Source organism: Anastrepha ludens, chromosome 5 (genome assembly GCF_028408465.1).
Source record: "Anastrepha ludens isolate Willacy chromosome 5, idAnaLude1.1, whole genome shotgun sequence".
Classification (NCBI taxonomy): Eukaryota; Metazoa; Arthropoda; class Insecta; order Diptera; family Tephritidae; genus Anastrepha; species Anastrepha ludens.
Window position 1 is genome coordinate 27,444,890 of NC_071501.1, and position 22,256 is coordinate 27,467,145.

General features: G+C 29.5%; 1 protein-coding gene across 3 annotated transcripts in view; it reads right to left on the minus strand.

The window, feature by feature from the left end:
* The window catches only part of LOC128865100 (tyrosine-protein phosphatase Lar), a 271,747-nt gene that overhangs the window by 60,235 nt on the left and 189,256 nt on the right, over positions 1-22,256 (minus strand). For 2 of the 3 annotated variants that reach the window (XM_054105071.1, XM_054105072.1), the window contains 2 exons: positions 19,919-20,055; positions 3,900-4,196 (listed from right to left, as the gene is read on the minus strand). In XM_054105071.1, coding sequence (XP_053961046.1) covers positions 3,900-4,196; positions 19,919-20,055 — 434 coding nt within the window. The remainder of the gene's footprint in view (positions 1-3,899; positions 4,197-19,918; positions 20,056-22,256) is intronic. The other variant, XM_054105073.1, reaches the window with a different exon arrangement.

A 22,256-nucleotide genomic window follows, 5' to 3' on the forward strand; every position in this document is an offset into this window, starting at 1 on the left:
AAAACTAAATACACAAACTGAAGCTGGCGATTTCTAACAAAAAAACTAGAAAAAAAAAAATTAAACATAACTATAAATTTGTTTCAACTACAAAAATATGAATATTTGGTTATTTTGTATATGATTATGTGATTATATTAAATATGAATTGGGTTATATATATCAAGTATGTTTATATGTAAATATTTTTCATGTTTATGACGTTGACATCAAAAATTCGGTTGTCAGCGCGCCATCCAAACACTGAAATGCCTATAAAAAATTAATTAACAAGTGAAAAATTTTGTTTTAATTTGTATCCAAAAATGTTTGCCGCATTTGGTGACGTCGAGACAAAATTCAAAAAATGTCATCATTTCATTAGTAAATTAGGATACAGTAAATGGAAGAGGACATAAGAAAAATTAGGCACGAAATATATTCCAATTAAAGCTTCAAAAAATTGTGTGTTGTATGGCTCAAAAAATTTAAAAAAAAAAATTTATAAAAGTAATGATGCAGAAATTTAAAAAATATTTGTTTTTGAACAATTTCAAAATTTTCATGCTGTTTATATTGAAATAAAACCACTATAATAAAAAATAGTATACAAAAAATTTTTTTTTTAAATTATTAATAAATTTTCGAAAAAAATATTAAATCAAAGATTAAAAGTTGTCAGTGTACCGTAAATATTGTACGGGGGAAAACATGTTTTTTTCGGAAAAAAGTTACTACAAAAATTAAAAACTGTCACTGCCAAAAACTGTACATATTTTCCAAATAAATTAAAATTAAATAATTTTTTAGAATAAAATACTTTGAAAAAAAATCTTAACAAAAAATTTGAAAATTTTTGATGTTCAGAAATGTATGTATTTTAGTAAAAATATCTGAATAATTTCTGAGAATAAAACATTTTGAGAAAAATATGATATAAATTTTAACAATTTTGAGTGTTGAAAAATATAAAAAAATTCAAATAAATTTTGGAAACAAAAATACTGTAAGAAAATGATAAAATGAAAATTAAAAACTTTAAGTGTCAAAAATTGTTAAATTTTAATAAAAAAAATTGTATTGAAAAGAAAATAAAAAAAATAATTTTTGATGAAAAATATTAAATCAAAGATTAAACGTTGTCAGTATACGGTAAATATTTTATAAAAAAAATTAAATGTTTAGGAACAAAGTTACTACAAAATTTGAAAATTGTTAATGCCAAAAACGGTATAAATTTTATTAAAAAATACTGAATACTTAAAAAAAAACTTTAAGGTGTCGAAAAAAGTGTAAATTTTAGTAAAAACATCTAAATAATTTTTTACACTAAAACATTTTGAGAAAAAGATGATATAAATTTTAAAAATGTTGAGTGTCGAAAAATTAAAAAAATTTAAGAATGAAAAGTTTATAAAAAATGCTAAAAATTTTGGGTGTAATAAAATTTGTATATTTGAGTAAAAAAAATTAATTAATTTTGTGGGTAAAATATTTTGAGAAAAATGTCAAAAAAAAAAAAATGATTTTGGGTGTCAAAAAATGTATAAATTTTAGTAAAACAAATTAAATAATTTCCGAGAATGAAACATTAAAAAAAAATGTTAAAAATTTTGAATGCAATAAGATTTAGAAATTTAAGTAAATTAAATAAACTTTGAGGGTAAAATATTTTCAGAAAAAAAAAACCAAAAAAAAATTTAGTTTGGGTGTGAAAAAATATTTAAGCTTTAGAAAAAAAAAAAATTAAATAATTTTCGAGAATGAAAATTAAAAAAAAAATGTAAAAAATTTTGAGTGTAATAAAATTTATATATTGTAGTAAAAAAAATTAAATAAGTTTTTAGGGTAAAATATTTGCAGAAAAAATGTCAAAAAAAAATATTTTGGGTGTCCAAAAATGTATACATTTTAGTAAAAAAATTTAAATAATTTTCGAGAATAAAAAATTTGAAAAAAATGTTAAAAAAAAAATGAAATAAACTTTGAGAGTAAAATATTTTGAAAAAAAATTATTTTGGGTGTCCAAAATTTATAAATTTTAGTAAAAAAAAAATTAAATTATTTTTGAGAAAAAACGTTAAAACATAGATTTCAGATTTTTAGTGTCAAAATATGTAAAAATTTTCGTAAAATAGCCTAAACAATTTTTCATGGTAAAATATTTTGAAAAAAAAATGTTAAAATAAGAAAAAAAACTTTGTGTGCCAAAATATGTACACATTTTAGTAAACAAATTTAAATAATTTTAGAGAAAAAAATATTAAATCAAATATTAAAAATTATCAGCGTACTGTAAATATGTTAGTTATTATTTAAAAAAAAAAGTTATTGTAAAAATTAAAAATTGGCAGGGCGAAAAACGGGGTGTATTTTAGTAAAAAAATTAGTAATTTTTGAGAATGAAACATTTCGACAAAAAGAAAATTTAAATAAAAAACTAAAAATTTTAGTGTTAAAAATGAACAAATGTTAGTAAAAAAATCAAGAAAAAATTTGAGAATAAAGGATTTTCAGAAAAATATGGCATAAAAAATAAAAAATTCGGGTATCAAAAAAAATTAATTATTAAAATTGATTTAGAAAATAAATTTAAATAAGTTTTCAGAAAAAAATATTGGGATATTAAAAAATCTATAAAACAAAAATCTTAAAAAGGCTGTAATGGATATAAAAATTTCAAGTAAATTTGTTAAAAAAAAAATTATAAATTTTTTAAACACAAATATTTTTCAGAAAGAAAACAAGAATTTATGAAAAATTGGAAAATTTTAAGTGATCAATTTTTTGTACATATTTCGGTAAATAAAATATTTTGGTGAAACATTGAAATAATTTTTGGGAGTAAACGAAAAAATTTTCTCAACTACTCAATCAACTTACATAAAAAAAAAATAAAAAAAAATGTATAAACTTTTAGACTGAAATAGTTTTGAGAAATAAATCAAGTATTTAAGAAAAAATTAAAAATTTTAAGTGAGAAATTGTTTGTACATACTTTGGTAAATTGAATATTTTCGTAAAAAATTTAAACAATTTTTGGGAGTAAGCAATTTTCTCAATCAATTAAACAGATGTATAATAAACTTGTATAAATGGAAAAAATTAATACATACATTTAGATGTATTATATTAAAAAAAAAATAAAAATAAAAAAAATAAAAAAATAAAAAGAAAAAAATTAAAAATAAAAATATTTATAATTTTTTTAATATAAAAATCTCGGAGACAAAAATTAAAAGAGTTATTTAAATGAAACACTTCAAAAAATAATAAATTAAATTGGCACCCAAATTAAACAGCTATCTGGTGTTAAAAATTGTATGTATGTATGTGTTTCAGTAAAAAACTGAGGCTGAATCTTTAAAAATAAAATATTCTGAGAAGATAAAACCAATTCCAATAATAAACTAAGTTATATGTATCCACGTATGGGTGTTAAAAATTTCGTGTGTTTTTGGGCATAAATTAATAATAAAATAATTAATAAAAAACAACAAAATAACTTTAAAGATACTAAAAAATCTGAGCAAATAATCATAGACAAAGATAATCGATCATAAACATGGGTAATCAATCAAAAATAATAATAATAAATTAATCAATGTGAAAATTTTTTTGTTAAAAATAATAATAAATTTGTTAAAAAAATGGTTTTGAATAAAACGTTCTTGAAAAAAATTATTAATTTTTTAAAACATAAAACATACATTAAAAACAGGCATGAAAAAATTGTTTCTTGAAAAAATAACTCAAATTCTTGCATAACAAGTTTTCACAAACAGTCTTTAAAATTTGAAAAAAAAAAATCCAAAAACGAAATAAATGAAAAATTAAATATTCCGCACTACAGAAAACTCTTTCGTTTCAAATAAAAATTAAAAATACTTATACGAGCAGCACTCGCCTACTATACATACCGTCTTCATGTGTGCGCACAATGATCGGATGCGAGCGCGGCCCATCGCCCACAGAGGTGCCGGCCAGCGTCCAGATCTTGTACTCGGTCCAACGCTTGAGCTCGTCCAACACGATGTGCGTTTTATTCAACGTTGTTATTGTGGCGTCACTATCGGCACGGCCCACCTCGACGAAGAAGACTTTGTAGTAGATGATGCGTCCGTTGGCGCGCTCCACTGGCGGTGGCAGCCAGGAGACGGAAATTGTGGTGGGGCTGGTGGCGACGGCAGTGATATTGCGTGGCGGTGCACCTGGTACTAAGTGGAGGAAATCGGAACGGAATGGAATGGAACGTACAAGTTTGGTTTTCGTTTTTTTTTTTTAAATGCAGGTTTTTGTTTGTGACATTTGTTTTGCAGTTGTTTGTGGTTTTTTTTTGTTTTTCGTTTTTGTTTTCATTAAGTTTTTGTGGTACAGTTAATGCCGCAAAAGTTTTAATTTCATTGGTAAATTTTGGTATATGGATTGTGAGTTGATGGCGGTTGGTTGGTGTGATTGCGGTTGAGTACATAGTTATTGTTTTTTGTTTTTTTTTTTGTTTTCGTTTTTGATGTGATAGCAGCCAGAAGGGTATATTTTCCAATGTTGTTGTTTTTGTGGTTTAGTATATATGTATGTTTGATAAGATAAATGTTTTTGTTTTTTTAATATTTATATATTATTTATGTTGTAATTTTTGTTGTTTTTTCCCAGCATAAGAGTAACGCAAACGCAAAAACATGGATCGCAAAAGCAACATAAAAGCAATGAAATGAAATGGAAAAGAAAAAAATCACATACAAATTAGCAAAAAATATGGTAAGTACAAAAGTAATTGTAACAAATTGAATGCATAGAATTAAGAAAAAATGTTAAACAAACATGAACTTATACAAAGATAAATATAAAATAAATCACCAATGGTTTATGCAAGTTTCAACATTTTCATTTTCAGCTTTTCCGAAATTTTTCATTTTTTCAGTTTTTTTTTCAATTTCGATTTTTATTAAATTTTGCAAATTTTTGTGTACATGAAAATTTTGCGCATATTTTTTGGTTTCCTACCATTTAAAACCCTTTGGTTTTCATTTTTATAATTTTTGTTTCCTTCTTGGTTTTTTTTTGTTGGTTAGTTGAGGTTTCTGCTCTCGAACGATGTAGCAGTAAACTGCGTTTAAAACTTTTTGTTGTATTATAAAATGCACATTAATTTTTGTTTTTGTTTTTTCTTTTTCATATTGTACATTTCAAATAAAATTGAGCTAAAAAATTGGTGCGTCTAAGCTAGAAAATCATTAAAAAATCAATCAATCAAATGGGGTGAGCATTTTTCACACGCTTGCTTATGGGCTGGCTTGTTGTTGTTGTTTGGGGGTGCTAAAAACACATTTTTATAAAATTTTTCCATATTTAAACATACAGGATTTAGTAAAAAGAAATAAATGCGTATTTGAAAAAAATCATGCAGCACGCAAAATAGAAAGAGAAAGACTGTGCAATTTTTAAGAAAATCAAATTATACGAAAAAGTAATGTGATTGAGGCTAGGCAAGGCAAGGCAAGGCAGGGCATTTGAAAGCGGGGCTGAGGAACAAAACTTTTTTTAAAATTCAACTTAATCATATTTTTTGTATGAAGCAATAAAAAACTTAAGAGCTTTTGGCACATCAACTTCACTGTACATTAGTTGGATGGTGGTTTAAATTTTTTGTTATATAATTTTTAACTTTTGTTGCTTTATTTGCTTGTTTTTTGTTTTTTGCATTTTGCATAAACCATTTTAGAGAAAGGGTGCGAAATTTGGTAGAAAACTTAGCGAACTTAATTTAAAGGGAATTTTAGATGGTAATATAAGTTCGGGGGTGGGGGAAGGGGAATCGATAAATTAAACTATTTAAGAAATATGAAAATGAAAAAAAAATTTAAACACATTTAAAATTAAGTAACTTTACAAATTTACACTAAACAGTAACATAAACACGTAATTAAATTACGTTAAATAAATTAATTGAATGGAAAAAAATGTATTTACATGCAGCCAAATTCAGCTTTTACGAGCATGCGCCATGGTAACAACATGCAGGGATCCATAGATTTTCAACGCGTTAAAAAAAATGTTCTTTAGTAAAACATTAAAACAATTTTTAAATAAAATATTATTTAAAAAACAAATGTTAAAATAAAAATTTTAAATAAAATATTAAAGTTTTTAAAGAAATTATTAAATTTTTTAAATAAATTATTAAATTTTTTTAATAAAATATTAAATTTTTTTAATAAAATATACTTTTTTTTAATAAAATATTAATTTTTTTAATATAACAAAAAATTTTTTTTAATAAAATTTACATTTCTTTAACAAAATATTAAATTTTTTGAATAAAATATTTAAATTTTGTAATAAAATATAAAAGTTTTTTAATAAAATATTAAAATTTTGTAATAAAATATTAAATTTTTTTTTAATAAAATATTATTTTTTTTAATAAATTATAAATGTTTTTTTTTTTAAATATAATATTAAAAGTTTTTTTTAATTAAAACATTAAATTTTTTTAATAATATATAAATTTTTTTTAATATAATACTACTTTTATTTTATTTTATATTATTAAATTTTTTAACTAAAATATTACATTTTTTTATTAAAATATTAAATTGTTTTTAATAAATCATTAAATTTTATTAATAAAATACATTTTTTTAATAAAGTATGAATTTTTTTAATATAACATAAAATTTTTTCAATAAAATATAAATTTTTTTAAGAGAATAGTAAATTTTTTAAATAAAATATTTAAATTTTGTAATAAAATATTAAATTGCTTTTAATAAAATATTTTTTTTCTTAATAAAACATTAATTTTTTTTTAATAAATTATAATTGTTTTTTTTAATAAAATATTAAATTTTTCTAATAATATATAAAGTTTTTTTTAATATAATATTAAACAAATTTTAAATAAAAAATTAAATTTTTTTAATAAAATATTAAATTTTTTTAATAAAATATTTAAATTTTGTAATAAAATGTTAAATTGTTTGTAATAAAATATGAAATTTTTTTAATAAAATATTAGTTTTTTAATAAAACATTAAATTTTTAAAATAAAATATTGAATTTTTTTAATAAAATATTGAATTTTTTTAATAAAATATTAAATTGTTTGTAAAAAACATTAAGTTTTTTTAATAAAATACAGTTTTTTTTAATAAAATATAAATTTTTTTAACAGAATATTAAATTTTTTAAATAAAATATTTCAATTTGGAATAAAATATTAAATTGTTTTTTTTTTAATAAAACATTAAATTTTTTTAAATAAAATATTAACTTTTCTAATAAAACATTAAATTTTTTTTAATAAAACATTCAAGTTTTTTTAAATAAAATATTAAAATATTTTTTATATTTAAGTAACGACAAATTAAAGTAACAAACAATTAAAGTATTATTTATTTAACGATATTTGGACATTAACTAGAAGCCATCTTCAGCAACTCTTGGCAGGGCCTGGTCGACGGCGCAATAAATAAAACCAATAAATTTATTTCTACTTTTTTTGTTAAACAAGTCTTGAGCTCAAATAAAAATATGCAATTTAAATGCTTTGAGGCCTAATAGAAGTCAAACGTACCAACCCATTCGACTGCGGCGGCCGCTCCCGGCGCCACAAGGGTCGAAAAATATCATAGAAGTATTTAAATATTTTTCCTGCCTGAATATTTTCGATTTTTTAAAATCTCTACAGAGTTGTCATCTCTTCTGGCAGGTTGGTAATGAAAATATGCCAAATGGAACACTAATCACACTCAGCTGTTATTTGGCGGTAATTTTAAAACATTTCAAAAATCCAAAAATACAATACTTGGGTAATTCGTAAAGTAAATTTTGTATATGGAAAACGACATTTATTTTTTCAATTAAAAAAAAATGCGCGTGTCTTTCATTGAAGAAGGGTATGAAGGAATGAAGAAAATACCCAACACCGTCAGCAAAAAAAATTTGCCAAAAGTCAACAAAAGACTTTTGAGATCACTTGAAACTTGCACTTTATTATGGACTATCAAAGTGATGTGATATCTGGTGTATGAGCACTCATTTATCTTTTTATTAATACGCTAATGGGATCTTACACACATCTTTACCTCTCTTTTTACCTATACAGCTCAGGTGAACGATATGAAGTGTTACCAACTTCACACTGCTTGTATCTGTAAAACAGCTCATGACATCAACGTCAAAATTGTTTTAATGACAGTTCAATATATTGTTTATAAGCCATCAAAAAAAGCATTTGCGTCTCAGTTTTGTTGAATTTTTTTTCTGTGATGGAACTCAAACGTAATAGTGTGATTGCGTTATTTTGGCTGGAAAATCACAACTTGCCATTGTTCGTGAGCTCAGTCACCTCAAAGTGAATAAAATGTTTGTGTATCGCACTATAAAACGTTACAATGATACTGGTAGCATTGCAAAACGCTATGGAGGTGGACAAAAAAAAAACCGCAACAACGCCAGAAATAGTTCGGAAAGTGAAGGCTCGACTTGAACGAAATGAACGAAGTGGAAGAAAAATGGCCAAAGGACTGAAAATATCGCAGATTGCATTCGAAAAGCATAATGAAAAAAGAGCTCAAGGTCAAGGCTTACAAATTCCAGAAAGCACACGATCTTTCACCCTAGCAAAAAAAAGTTTGGTGCGAAAGAGCAAAGGAGTTGTTGCGCTTGCACGAACGTGGCGAACCTCCTAACATTGTGTTTTCTGATGAAGAAAATTTCCCAATTGAGCAGTTCATAAACACTCAAAACGATCGTGTTTACTTGACCGAACGCTCATACGAGAATCTGAGCCTACGTATGGCCACTCGAAGCAATTTCCCATCGGAAGAAATGGTTTGGGCCGCAGTGACCACTGATGGACGCTCTCCAATCGTTTTTATCGAGCCTGGTGTCAAAGTGAATGCGACTTATTAAATATCGGGAAAATGTTTTAGAAGCTGCTTTAGAGCCGTGGACACGCAAACGTTTCGGTCGTAGACCATGGACGTTCCAACAGGACTCGGCACAGTCTCATAAAGCTCGTGTGAACCAAGAATGGTTAAAAAATCATGATCCACACTTCATTTCGTCCACAGAATGGCTTTCGAATTCGCCAGACGCAAATCCGATGGACTATTCCATCTAGTTCATTTTGGAGAACAAGGTGAGGACTAAAAAATATGCCAGTATGGATGAGTTGAAAAAAGCGATTATACGAGAATGGGCCATAATACCTCAAGATCACATTCGTGCAGCATGCAACTCATTTTTTGACCGTTTGAAGACTATAGGTGGTCAAGGCAAAAGGTGGTCATATCGAGCTAAAGTGAATATATTTTAAAATTGTAATCATTTTTGAACAATTTTGTCTTTGAAATCAATAAAAACTGATTTCACACAAATAAGTTATGGTGTTTTGAACAGGTAACACTTCATATCGTTCACCCTGTATAATCTCGTGTTCGTACACAATTTTCTAAAGTAATAATACAAAAATTCACCTTAGGTCCATCTTATTTTTACCTGAACTCGACCACTGAGCGCTACAAATGATCTTAATTAGCTTTAAAATAATGAGGCAAGAAGTATAAAAATGTTAGAACATAAAAAAAGAAAACACACCGGAGTGAAATAGTTAAATGGAGTTTAATTTTAGGTTAAGTGATTATTGCTTTCAATTACAGATATCATCCTTTACAACCGCAAAGTTATCAGCAATTTTTTTTACCCCAATTAATCCCGGTTTTAATATTTTTTTGGCTTTTTTTTTGCGTTATGTCTCCTCAACTCCACAGCATCAAACAAAGTATTATAAAAACAAATAAAAAAATTAAAAATATTTTTTTCCATTCTAATGAGCTTTAAAGTACACGAATGACTCAATAATTAGTTAAACAAGCTGTAAAACTTGTACCATCCTTATCATCACTACTCGTATCAACAAGCCATGCAGCATACGAAAAGGAAAAAATTTGAAAAAAAAATTGTAAAAATAATTAAACAAGCAGTTAATAGGCAAAGAACAACAACTGTAACATTTAGCAAATTAATTTTTAAATATCAAAAATGCGCTAACGTATGCAATAACAGCTAATTAACTCAACAATTTTATGTGAACGATTGTAAAAAAATGGGATTTACAAAAAAGCTAAAAATAACAGCAGTCAGTGAACAAATTTTTTCAACAAAATGTTCATTGAACTTTGAACTCCGCAAATGTTTGCATTCATGAAAGTAGCAAAAAACAAAAAAAAAAAAAAAAACGCAAATAATAAAATAAAATAATGCACGAGCAGTAGATAAAATTGGTTTATTAATAATTTATGGGGGAAATAACAATTAAATTAATTAATCCATTCCTGCCGAAACTTGCAAATTAATTGAAAATCAATTTTATAATTGATGAAAAAAGCGCACAACATATTGATGAAGTGCTGAAAGAGCGAACAACAGGTACAACAAACTTATCACAAAAGCGGGTAACCAAAAAAATTCAAATAATGGCATGAATGCGACGTGGCTGATAAATACGCAGAGAGAAATAAAAATTTGATTGCAATAAAAAGCTGAACTTTATTCGATGTGCTTACTAGACACCTTGTTATGTAATTATAATTTTTCAGAATTTTTTCTTCAAAGGTTATAGTTTTTGTTTTCGCATTAATCCATTGAAAACCACGCAACAATTTTAAAGCAAAAAAAAATCGAGTTGTAAAATAACTCTTTCATTTTGCGATTATTGTTGCCTTGGTAAATTAAAATTTTTTAAAAGTAATTTTCTTTTAAAAGCTCTCTGACTTTAATTTAATTCGCTTTCAAGCAAAATTTGTAAAATGCAATGAAGGCCGTTAATGAGTTATATGGACTTAATTTGACTTTAATGGCATAAGAAGCGCTGACAGCGAAGGACGCTACATTTGCTTTGCGGAGGGCTTAATAGTGCCTAATGTGGATCGTTTTATTAGCCTGACTTGAGAAGATAAGAATAAGCAGCGAAAATGTGCCGCAAATCGAGTTATATAAGCAATTTGGAAAGCGCCTAAAAGTAGATTACTTAGTTATTGAATTTTTCTTCTTTCTAATCTTAAAATGTGGATTACAATATTGCCACGACTTCAGAAAGTAAACATAAGCAGCGAAAATGCGCTAAGGAACGAGCTATGTAAGTACTCTGAAAAGCGCCTAAAAGTAGATTACTTAGATTTTAATAGTTTCTCTTCAAATCTGGATCGTAATATTGCCCTGGCTTGCAAGGGCAAAAATAAATACCGAAATTGTACAAAAAAGCGATTATATAAGAAATAGGAAAATCGCCTAAAAGTAGATTACTTAATTATTGAATTTTTCTTAACAAATGCCGGTCATATTATTGCCAGGACTTGAGAAAGCCAGATTAAGCAGTGGAAATGTGCCGAAAAGCGAGTTATGTAAGAAATTTGTAAAGCGCCTAAAAGCAGATTACTTAGTTGTTGAATTTTTCTTAACAAATGCCGATCGTAATACTGCCATTACCTTGGAAGGTAAATATGAGTAGCGAAAATGCGCCAAAAAGCAAGGTTTATACGTACTCCCAAAAAAGCCTAAAAGTAGATTACTTAGTTACTGAAAGTTTCTTAACAAATGCCGATCGTGACACTGCCGGGACTTGAGTAAGACTAAGCAGTGGAAATGTGCCGAACAGTGAGCTATATACGCCTAAAAGAAGATTACTTATATATTGAAAGATTCGTAACAGATGCCACGACTTCAGGGGGCAAGAACAAGCGCGAAAATGTGCCGTACAAGCGTCTAAAAGTAGATTACTTAGTTATTGAAAGTTTCTTCACAAATGCCGATCGTGACATTGCCAGGACTTGAGTAAGACTAAGCAGTGGAAATGTACTGAGCAGCGAGCTATATACTTACTATGACAAGCGCCTAAAAGTAGATTACTTATATATGAGAAAGTTTCGTAACAGATGCCACGACTTCAGGGGGCAAGAATAAGCGCGAAAATGTGCCGAACAGCGAGCTACATACGTACTCTGAAGAGCGCCTAAAAGTAGATTACTTAGCCATTGAAAGTTTCCTATTATATATAGATCGTTGTGTTACCATGATTTGCAAAGAAAAACATGAGAAATCAAAATGCGCCGAAAAGTGAGCTACATACTCACCGTGGAAAGCGCCTAAAAGTAAGCTCTTTAATTATTTTAAGCTTCCTAAAAATATGCAAAGTGAAATATTAGCACGACTTGAGATGTTAAATCTCCGCAGGTAGCTTTAGTTGGTGAGTAAAATAAATGTTTGTGCGCCTAAATGCATACTGTGGTCTGGTAAAAAGCAATGTTAGATGAATACCCGACTGAGTAAATAGGTAAAACCTTCTCCAAATGCGTCGAAATGTAATTGAAACATTGAAGCAGTAGAGCAATCAATTCTGTTTTCGCATTTAATTTTACAAATTAATTTTTATTATGGAAAGAAATAAACAAAACTGGTGGAAAATGTTGAGGAGCTATTTAACTTAAAATTTGAAAACACTTAAATTGGCTTGTAGAAATGCCTAGAAGAAAATATAATCATAGAAGGAGAAACTATTGCTTTAAGGGCGTTTGAGTGCTCAAAAGTAGGCTAAGGAAGCGAAATCACACAAGTTATTCGAAATTTGGCATTTAGGAGCAAGCAAACCGCAACTAACGCTCAATAGCGGCTTATGACAGCCTAGAAGAAGCTTAGATAAAGAAGGCACATCTGCCTAAGGCACATCTGCTAACATACAAAAATCAGTTTTAAGAAGCTTATAAAAGTGGTTAATATTTAACGGTTGCCCCTCGGCAGGCTATGGCAAACCTCCGAGTGTATTTCTGCCATGAAAAAGCTCCTCATAAAAATATCTGCCATTGGAGTCGGCTTGAAACTGTAGGTCCCTCCATTTGTGGAACAACATCAAGACGCAAGCCACAAATAGGAGGAGCTCGGCCAAACACCCAAAACTGGTGTACGCGCCAATTATATATATATATATATAATATTTAAACCGAAAACACTTAAAAACTTGCGCTTTTAGTCTCAGACTCGCTTGCGTAAACTTTCATCCACAAATAGTTGTTAAATCGAGCGCCTAAAAGAAGCTGCCAAACCTGCATATAATTTTTGCATATGCGCATGAAGCAACAGCATTTAGCCGCGTATATTGCCTAATTTTAGGTGCAACAAACAACGTATTCTGTTTTTGAAACTCTTAGCGCTAATAAATAGCTTCATTCAATTTCTGTCTTCTCCGTTAAGTAAATTTTAGAGTTCCCACAAGCTAACTGATTTTATTTAAATCGCCTAAAAGTATGGTATAACAATGTATAGCATTTTTGAACAGAAAATTTAATGCCATTCAAATTATAATTTCGAAATTAAAGCGTTCTATGGAAAATTAAACTATAAAGTGCATTACTTTATTACATCAAAAGGCATACTTATAGGCGTATGGCTTACAATAATTCTAGCTCTTGCTTCGAGTGCCGCAAATCGCATGCTGTAACAATCATTCAAGCATATAATGATAACATTTCGATTACTGGTAAAATACAATTGCAAATACAAATACAAATACAAAAAAGTAAGAAAGAAAGGACACATTGAATGAAAAAAAGATAGCATAAGTGGGTGCGAGTGGGTGCTGCTTTTTTGTGCTGGTGCAAGTGCTGGTGTTTTAAAAATTTTATTTCATTATTTTTCATATAAATATATAGATATATTTTTAAATATATGGTTTTTTCGCTTAACTTACATACAATATTTGGTGAAATTGATTTTTCGAGAAAAATCAAAGAAAAAAAATAATTTTTTTTTTTCTTCATATTTTGCTACATTTTTTCGTTTTCGTTTGCTGTTTGTGCACAAGTTATTTACACGCATGCATTTATCGTTTTTTTTTTGAAAATTTTCTAGTTTTACTTTTTGCTTCGCTAAGGTGTAGGTGCTGAAATAACGCTCTACATTTCCACACAGTCGCACACATACAATTTGCTCACTGAAAAGTGGTAAATTGAAAGCAAAGAAAATGATAAATCAAGTTTGAAAGGAAATTTGAAACAAACGAATCATTTTTGTACTCATTGTTGAGAATGAAAATAAAAAAATTTCAATTGTTGTAAAATCTGTATGTAGTTTTGAAGAATGGCTTCGGTGAATTTACGTACATTTAATTTTTCAAGTATCATAAATGGATGTGTGAGTGAGGTTTTAGAATACTGCTGTGACTTTCGGAATAAGTAGTGGAAAAACATAAGGTGATTGTTGAATAATGAAAAAAGGGTTTCACACAAAATTGTGTTTTAGTCTAACCTTAAACTTTTGCGTTCGACACCTGTTTTTTATTTATTTAAAAATTTGCTCTGAGACACAAAAAATGCTACTGAGAGGCGTCTATATCTCGTATAGATAGTTATACTGAAACCTGGAGATGTTTTCGCAGGGCGTCATATATGAAATGCGGAGAAAATGCATACTAATAGAGCGCCGGTGACTGAGTCTACTGTTCATTCATTGCAATATACGGCAAAATTATATTTTTTGCTGGGTATTGGATCGAACCAAGTTTTTTTAAGAGAATAAGTAATAAGTAAAAAAACGTACTTAAAATGAGGCACGTTCAATCATTGAGCATGTTTGGCTGATTAAATAGCGTCTTTGAGCGTCTAACTTCCCCCTTTGGCCAAATTTGTTTTGCAGCGTTAAATGTCAGACTATCAACCCATCTCGTTCAGACTGAAGTGACAATGCTGCTTGTACCACGGTCGTTTGTAGGTTGAGTGGCTTATACCTATAATATCCATACCAAGAGGTAGGCGAGTGGTAGTGCCATCTCTCGCAAATGTGTCTGCCTTACAATGTTCTAGGGAATAAAGAGCTCGAAACTAATAAAATAACCGGATATTTCAAAGATTTGTTACAAGAATTGATGGCTTAAACCTGATTTGAAACCTTCTTCCAATCTAGGTTTATAATAAAAAAAATACTTTGCCCTATTTGTAAGAGTGATCAGCTTGGAGGTATTTTTTCCAACAGGGTTTCTTTGACAAATCCCCCGTGACAATTGTCAAACTAAATACATGGTTTATTTCAGTATTAAATGACATTTCATCATGGAAAAACTTACGCCTCAACAAAGTTTACAAATCGTACAATTGCATTCAGAAAATCAACGCTCTTTGAAAAGTGTGCAACTTATGGAGTTCAGCGATGATACCCATTTTTGGCTTAATGGCTACGTCAATAAGCAAACACGCCGTATTTGGGCTGAAGAGCAACCCGAAACCATTCAAAAAAACCCATAAATCCTTTAAGAACAATCGTTTGGTGCGGCCTATGGGCTGGAGGGATTATCGGCCCATATTTCTTCAAAGACGCCAATGTAACAGTGAAAGGCGAACGCTATCGCGCCATGATAAACGACTTTTTGATGCCGGAAATTTAAACCCGTGATCTCCACAACACGGCACTACGTGGCTCGAGCAAGATGACGCTACTTGCAATCCAGCCGGCGCAACAATGGATTTACTACGTTGTCGGTTCGGTGAGCAATTCATCTCTCGTCTTAGACCAGTGGATTGGCCACCAAGACTACTTTTATTTGTGAGGATATGTAAAGTCGAAATGTTTTGTGGATAAACCAGCTTTGATTGAGGTATGGGAAGACAACATTACTAAAATTATTCACGAGACCAACCATAGCTCTCATTTAAAATTGGTGTTAACAGATGGCAGAATTACCGCGCAGTTGCGGACAACATTTGAGAGGGATTATCTTTAAAAATAAATGTTGAACCGTTAATGGTTCTACACAAAAATAATAAAGATTGCCCAATCAGGTTGAATTTTGATTGTTTTATTTCAATTTAAAATCCGATACCCCTAAAGTAATCACCCTTTATGTATTCTGTTTCAAAATATTCTCCTTGGACGACATTCGCTTGAACCGATTTCCAAATCACCTTTGCCACTCAGAAATGGATACCTCCAAAGCGAGTTGCTTAAAGGCGTCAATAGCTTTTTCAGGCGTTAAAAAGCGTTGACCTCTCATTTCATATTTGAAGTTCGAGAACAAAAGGTTATCATTAGATGTCAAATCAGGAGGATTAGTTCGATATTTTGAGTGCTCATAAGCTCTTTTGTGTGAGCCAATACGTGAGAGCTCGTTCCCACGACAGTCGGTTCTACGTTACCGGAACGACCCGGTTTTATATCCAGACAAGAACTGTTACTCCAGCAGCACTCCCGTGCATGTATGGGGAATGTTTAAGTTGCTACAACAACAACAATCGCTAATTTGGAGTACTTTAATTTCGGAAAAATTACTACTATCTACGCCATCCTACCGAGTGAATTTGAAAAGTCGTGAAAAAGTACCAAATAGTGACTTTAGACCGGGGGTCCAACATCCGGGTTAGTTAGGTGAAGGCCATTATTCAAAGTTTTACGCAAATGGTTTAAAATTGTTTTAGGACCGATCTTTAGCTACTGGGCGATGCTAGCTACGACTATTAACATGCCGGTCAACTTCGATTATTTCAGTCATTTTTTCGACATTTTCGACGAAGGCAGGCCCTTTGCGAGGTATATCTTTAACATAGAAAATGGCTGAACGGAATCGACGAAACCACAAGTGCACGTAATTAGCTGTTTCGCAGTATCGGCACCATAAACACCTTTCACAATTTCAGCCTGGTGGCATGGCTTGTATTTGGGCGAATGATAATCAAAGAGTGATTGCTGAAATACCAATGTACCCACAAAGAGTGACTGTTTGGTGCGGTTTATGGCCCGGCGGCATCATTGGGCCGTATTTTTTCCAAAATGAGGCCGGTCAGGCAGTTACAGTGAATAGTGTTCGCTATCGTGAGATGATAACGAACTTTTTATGTCCCAAATTGGAAGATATGAATGTGGACGATATGTGGTTTCAACAGGACGGTGCCACTTGTCACACAGCTAACGAAACAATGGCTCTTTTGCGCGAAAAATTTGATGGCCGAATAATCTCATGTCGCGGCGATGTCAATTGGCCGCCAAGATCATGTGATTTGACACCGTTGGACTTCTTTCTTTGGGGTTATTTGAAAGAAGAGGTGTACGGCGTTAAGACAGCAACAATTCAAGAGATAATTCGGCACATTAACGGCACATAGAACCTCAATTATGCCTCAGCGTCATCGAAAATTTGGACCATTGGATGGAGGTGTGCCGCCGAGGCCATTTCGCCGATATTTTATGCCATACGTAATTGAGCCATCAAAATCTTATCATAATAATGAGAAATGACAATAATTTCCTAAAAAAATTGCATTTTATTCAAAATCAACACCGCCCTTGAAACTTAACCACCCTTTATTAAGCTTACCTCTTCTGCTTTTTCTTTTGTGCGAAATAAATACTTTTTTCCATTTTAGTATTAAACCTACCGGAAAACGTTCTATTAAATTATGGTTTTCGGAGTAGCTCATTTGGTTTTTGAAAAACTGAATTTTTGTTTCATTTTGCTCCGTTTTTAACAAATTGTATGGTGCTTATATCCTTCGAATCTACTTATCGAAAAGGAATAGAATTTCGTGCCCATTTACTTCAAGCACTTCTTAACTTCCCTCATGTGAACTGTTTATTTGGTTTTTTATACAGGGTTGTTAATATTCGACGGACCCATCTGGCACCCCTGTATCTTTTGACAGAGACGTCAGATCGCTTAATGACATACCGCGTTGGAAGCGTCAGTCCAAGCAGATTTTTACCATGGAACAATACACGCCAAGCGAGCGCTCCCAAATTGTTGAAATTTACATTCAACAAAAGAAGTAAATTGTGAAAACTCAACGTGCGTATAAAAAATTAAATAATGTGAAAAGTGCGCCTTCTAAGAACACCATTAAAATGGTGATGCTCTTTCTAATGCAAAGAGGCCAAATCAAAACCGACCAAGGTGATCGGATGAAAATATTGCTCTTGTACGGGCCAGTGTTGAGACGGCGCCAAGGACATCCTAAAATCGCCGTCCTCAGCAGTTGGGCATTGCTCGGACCACTTTACAACGAATTATACGCATTGATTTGCATTTATTCCCGTATAAGATTCAATTGACGCAAAGATTGTTGCCTGCGGTCAAGCCTCGTCGATTGGAATGGGCCCAAAAAACACATGGGTCCGTAGAATATGGGCAACCCGTATGTATGTAAATGTAAATGCAATGACAAAAGTAAGTGAAGTGTTTTAGTGGGATATGCACCAGAGCTAATTACTCGACAGTTTTAACCAGGCGGAAAAATAAGTAACGAATTTGAGTTTGAGAAAAGAATATCGCTTCGCAAATATTGCATATGTATGCATGAATTATGTATAAGTATAGATAAAGCACGCGACAAACGATAACACATCAACATTTTGACCAGTATCGCCCATTTGTTACATTGGAGAAAACGCTCGACGCCGTGAAGGAAAAAAATTATAAAAAATCGACGGGATTTTCCAGCAACTTCAAAATGCATTTTGTTATACTAAAATTTAATAAGCTATAAAACTACATACCTAAAATTTTTCTAGAAATTCTAGTTAGTTGAAAGAAATAATAAATAAATAATTGTTAGAAACTAAGGAATTGTGATGGAAATATTTAGGAATTTTTTTCAATTTTGTATAAAATTTTAAATTTGGATTTTATGGGTTTTGCTAGAAAATGAGCTTTAGTTTTATAAAAAAATAATGAAAATTTACAAAACAAAGAGAAAAATAGTCAACACTGGTCAGAAAGTTGAGAAGCTATCGCTTTGGCGCGCGGTGTAGGTACTTTTGTAGCGCTTATGTTGTTATGCTGATATGCATACTAAAATGTCTTAGGTTTAAAATGATAATGATATGTATATCTGTATGTTATGATATGTTTATATGTATGTATCAAAATATAAATATAAATATAAACCAAATACGCATAAAGTATAGGTTCAAATTAAAAAGCTTGATTATGATTATTGCTGCATTTGTACAGTTAAGTGTAGTGCCGCCATAGGCTCCACTAGGAGTTAGAGGAAAACGTATATGTATATATGTATATGTATACATAAGTGTAAGTACACAAAATAAATAAAATAGAAAAAATATTAATATGATAAATGGTGCTTGAATTATTTTTAAAACTAGTGCTAACAACTTAAAAGAAATGCACTCATACAATAAAAATAATTTTATAAAATAATCAAAATAATATTTTCTCAATTTTCCATTATTCTAATACTAAAATTAAGTCTTTATACAATAATATTTTTAACTAAGAAGAAAAAAATCATTCAGTAAAATATTCAAACACACATTCAAGTCCAGTGACACACAATTTAGTGAGTTTCCTCAGCATTAAAATTCTTAATTTTCCAATTCATACTCACACACACACAAACTGCTCACGTCTAAAATTCGCACACTCAAATAACACAGAATATTTTTTTTTTTAGAGATTACCTTAGTTTCCACGCAGGCTTTAGTTTATAACTTAAGTGGTCTTTGTACTTAAGCATTTTTTGTTTGTTTATTTTAATGCAGGAAGGAAAGATCTATGGATGGGATTGGGTTTCATACTCGTACAATATCTTTACACTACGGGAGCTTAGTTGTTTAGATATTTTTGCATTTTTAAGTTACTTAGACTAATTTGTTCTAAAATGTGTGTTCGATGTTCGTTTCTACATACATATTCATTGAGAAAAACTTTCGTGGATAAGTGTGTGAGAATGTGCCTACTATAGCTCAAGTCTTTTCTTTTACACATTAATTTTTGTATGCATATTTTTTTTTATTAGTTAGTAGTTGTTCATAAATATTATTAGTTTGCATAATTTATTGCATACTGATAAGGAATATAATTTTGCTTAAATGTTTTTTTTTCAGGTTTTATTGTTACTTCTTTATATAATTTAGTGGGAATTGTGAGAAATCTACTTACCATATTGTTTCGTACGGACGGGTATTGGTGGTGTTGTTGCACCTTCGCCGCGCTGTGAACGCGCCGCCAACCATATATAATACAGGGTATCAGGATAGAGACCATCAAGCGTATAGGATTCAGTATTCGAAATGCGCCTTAGAAAGATTGGGGAAAATTAATTAGAATTTTTGATTTGCACAGTTCAAACCTATCTATCTATTGAAATAGATATGCAAAAATTGAGTAGAAAAAATTTTATTATGTTAAAAACAAATTTTCTATGAATTTTTTTAATATTTTTAGCAATGTAAAAAATTTCCCTCCGTAGGGAAATTTTATGTTTTAGTAGGAAAACTTTTATAACGTCCAAAACATATTTTCTGTGAACATTTTTAATACTTTTAGCAATGCAAAAAACTTCCCTCCGCAGGGAAATTTTATGTTTTAGTAAGAAAACTTTTATTACGTGAAAAAATATTTTCTATGAAATTTTTTAATATTTTTAGCAATGTCAAAAAATTCCCTCCATAGGAAATTGTTTTTTTAGTTAATACTGTTATATTTGGCGTGCTGCTTTACGTACACACTTCTTTTATTGAAATAAACAAATGTATTTAAAATTTCTCTTTTGAGAATTTTCCTTCGGGTAATTTTATATATTTTATTGTACTAAAGCACCACTTGGTTATAAATTTTAAAGAGAAAATCTTTCACTCAGCGGAACATTCAAGCAAATTAGAGAGGAAGGAAAGTTTTAAGGCCTAATACACTTTTCAAGCTGTGCAAGAAATTTAGGTTATGCATATACATAGCTTTTTCTTAGCTTTCAAATTTATCATTATTTTACTTTTCAACATTTGTTTTACCAGTATATTTCACTATTATGCAATATAAAAAATTTCCCTCCGTAGGGAAATTTTATTTGTTTAGCTGCCATTGGTGCATTTCACGTGCTGCTGGACGAATACACTTATTTGTTTTTGAAATTAGTAAATATATTCGAAATTCCTTTTATGGGAGAGTTTTTATATACTTTTCGCGCTAAAGCAGCATTTGGTTAAGCTATTTAAAGAGCAAATTTTTCATTTTAAGCAAAACTTTAACAAATCACGTCCCTACAAAGGCAATTTTTAAGGTATACTATACTATTCTCAAGCTGTGGAAGAAATTTAATCAATTCTTTCACTTTTCAACATTTCTTTTACTAGTGTACTTTACGAGCACACATATTTTGCTGAAATTAATAAATATATTCAAAATTTCCCTTGGGGGAATTTCCTATTCAAAATTTCCTTTTTGGCATTTTTTTTTTGGAGATTTTATATATATTTTTTGTACTAAAGCAGCACTTTTTAAAGAACAAATCTTTTACTCAAACGAAAATATTGCTTTTATTTTACAGCTACACTTACTAACCTCTGAAATTTAAAACCTTTGCTTAGCTACTTACATATCTCTATACTCTATTTTTTGATCTACCTAATGGACACATTTTTTTTCATTCGGTCGAGCTACTCGGAAAGCTTTACTGTTCCCTGATGCAAACAGATTTATTTTTACGCATTTTAATATCAATATGTACATATAATATAATCTTGTATATAATATAATCTTGTAGTAATTAGTACTACCGATTTGTATGCCCATCTCTAAAATTGACTCCTTCAACAAAATTTTCCCAAGTTGATTCCATAATTTTTTTAGTTATCTTGATTTGTGCCAACAATTTGCCTCATATTTTGCGCTAATTGACTCTTTGCATTTGATTTTAAATACATATATGTTTATGTTAGATATGTATGCATGTATGTAAATGATGTTGTACATACTTTCTACATATTTTATAAAATTTCCCTTATGGGGAAATTTTTCTGATGGAAAATTTTGTATTAATTATTTATTAACTTTGAGATTTATACTAAACAAAAAATTCTGTATTCTATACAATGTAAAAAATTTCCCTCCGAAGGGAAATTTTATTTCAATTATTTATTAACTTTCAGATTTATACTTAAATAAAGTTTACCACATTTTGTACACAATTTCCTTAAATTTCCCTTGGGAAAAGTCTTTCTTTACGTCGTAAAGTTCTCACTAAATATCTATTCCTTGTTTTCAAAATATCATTTAATTATCGATTGCACACAAATTTCCACATTTTCAATTAGTGTTTATTTCTGGACAAAGGATACTGGTTATTCGTACATTTGGATATTTTTTACTCATGTTTAATATTTGGTCCTTCAAATAAGCTAAATAGCTTTCAATAACTGGCACCTGCATTTTATTCAATTTCCCTCAAAAGGGATATTTTTTTATTCACAGGAAATTTCATTTTAATCCTTAATTTAACTTT